This window comes from Penaeus japonicus, unplaced genomic scaffold (assembly GCF_977035675.1).
Source record: "Penaeus japonicus unplaced genomic scaffold, GWHDUDI00000001_assembly GWHDUDI00000006, whole genome shotgun sequence".
Lineage (NCBI taxonomy): Eukaryota > Metazoa > Arthropoda > Malacostraca > Decapoda > Penaeidae > Penaeus > Penaeus japonicus.
This window is the reverse complement of record NW_028234408.1, coordinates 36,497,147-36,499,646: the sequence shown is the minus strand read 5'-3', so window position 1 is coordinate 36,499,646 and position 2,500 is coordinate 36,497,147. Positions and strand designations below refer to the sequence as shown.

Here is a 2,500-nt window from a genome sequence, read left to right as displayed (position 1 = left end):
TGTGGGTGTTTGTGAGGGTGGTGTGTGTGGGGTGTGTGTGGTTTTTGTATTAAATATTTTAAAATATTTAATTTTTTGGTGTGTGTGTTTGTGGGGTTTGAGTGTGTGTGTGTGTTGGTGAGGTTTGTGTGGAGTGTGTGTGTGGTGAGTGGGTGGGTGTTGTGTGTGTGGTTGGTGTGTTGGGTGTGTGTGTTGTGTGTGTTTTGTTTGGAGTGTGTGGTGTGGGTGTGTGGGGTGTGGTTTGGGGGTGGTGTGGGAGGTGGTGTGGAGGGGTGTGTGAGGGTTTTGTGTGTTTGGGGTTTTGGGGTGAGTTGTGTGTGTGGGTTTTGTGTGGGGGGGGTGTGTGTGTATAATTTTTAAGTGTGTTGTGTGAGGTGTGTGTGGTGAGTGTGTGTGGTGTGGTGTGTGTGTGTGTTGTGGGGGTGTTGTGGAGTGTTGTGTGGAGTGTGTGTTGTGAGTGGTGTGTGTGTGTGTGGTGTGTGTGTTGTGGTTGTGGTTTGTGAGTGGGTTTTGGGGAGTGTGTGTGTGGAGGGGTTGGAGTGTGTGGGTGGTTTGGGGTGTGTTTTGTGTGGTGTGTGTGTGGTGTGTTTGTGAGTTGGTGTGTGGTGAAAAGGGGTTTTTTTTGTGAGTGGTGGTGGTGGTTTGGTGTGGGGGTGGTGTGGGTGGGTGGGTGTGGGTGTGTGAGTGTGGGTGTGTGAGTGTGTGTGGGTGTGTGGTGTGGGTGTGGGGTGGGTGTGTTTATATATATTATATATATATATATATATATATATATATATTATATATATAATATATATATATATATATATTATATATATATATATATATTATATATTATGTATATATATATATATATATATATACATATATATATATATATATATATATATATATTATATATATATATATATATATATATATAATATATATATATATATATATAATTATATATGATATAATATATATATATATTATAATGTATGTATATAATATATATTATATTAGTCATATATAATATATATATGTATATGTATATATATATGTATATATATATATATATATATATATATATATATATATATATATATATATATATATAATTTCTCTCTCTCTCTTTGCTTTTAACCATCCCCTGTACAAAAGGTTTTGATATCTTAGCCTGCAAAGGGAAAACAAAATACAAGATTACCATTGCTCATTTATTCAAAACCTGATACAAAAATCCAAAAATAACAATTTCAGAAAAGAAGATAATCAAATGTAACTTAAGCATCAACATGATCATTCCAGATATATAACTGAGTCTGTCTACATTATCTTTTGATAGAGAAGTTAAACACACTGATTACAACAAATGTGAATACTAATTTGTTAAATACATGGCAATCAAATCTATATTCTTTTATTTTCATTTTGTTTGTATCATCCATGATGAATTACAACAAACTTGCTTGCAACAAAATTAAAACAAAATATCTCTCTCCTCTATATTTTTTATTTATGACCACAGTGAGAGACAAATGACAGTGATCACTATTTGATCCAAACATGTATAATAGTAATCCAAGTTCCTTCAACAATCAAGTGGAAATAATTATCAAAAGCATACAATTTTAGTTGGTTACACAATAATTCATGGTTTTAATACTCAACACATTCAATAACATAAAAAAACTACTCATTCATATATTGTATAAAATTCCTGAACTAAGATTAAACAACAGAATACTACTTTTTCCATCATGTGTGTCTAAAAATACTCAAATATATAATCCTATATCCATGTATTTTTGCAATTTGTTTCCTCTGTGATCAGTGTGTGCAAGTCTCTTCTAATAAAAAATCTTTATACTTTATACTTCTTGTGACAGATTGATATCAGACAATTTTTCTTCTTTAACACAAACAACTTCCTCTTTAAAAGGTTCTGTATTATTACTTATACAAAAGTTAGTTTCACCATGTAGTCTTTTATAGTGTTGCAAGAGTGATGATTTGTATGAAAATTTCTTTCCACAATGCTGGCAACTGAACAGCTTTTCTCCTGAATGTTTTCTCATGTGAGTGACCAAATTACTTTTGTCTGAAAATCCTTTACCACAATCAGGAAATTTGAAAGGCTTCTCTCCTGTATGTATTTTCATGTGTGCTGTGAGACCCCCTTTCTGAGTGAAAGACTTGCCACATTCCATGCAAGTATAGGGTCTCTCACCAGTATGTTGCCTCATATGGATCGCTAGACTACTTTTTCGGTAGAATTTCTTATTACATTCCTCGCAATAAAAAATATTTTCTTCTGTATGTAACTTCATATGCCTTTTTAGATACACCTTTTGCCTGTAGCTTTTCTCGCATTTGCTACAAGCAAAGGGTTTTTGCTCAGTGTGAGAAATCCTATGACTGGATAAACTCTGTGAATGTGCATAACTCCTACCACAGTGCTCACACACATAAGGTCTCTCACCTGTGTGCTGTCTCTTGTGTTTTACCAAAAGAGCTT

General features: G+C 33.5%; 1 protein-coding gene across 1 annotated transcript in view; it reads right to left on the bottom strand.

The window, feature by feature from the left end:
* Positions 1-1,185: 1,185 nt before the first annotated feature.
* The window catches only part of LOC122247961 (uncharacterized), a 7,106-nt gene continuing 5,791 nt past the window's right edge, over positions 1,186-2,500 (bottom strand). Inside the window, exon 2 of the mRNA XM_043007683.2 lies at positions 1,186-2,500. This exon is cut by the window's right edge and continues 880 nt beyond it. Within this exon, the coding sequence (XP_042863617.2) occupies positions 1,854-2,500 (647 nt within the window). The 3' untranslated portion in view covers positions 1,186-1,853.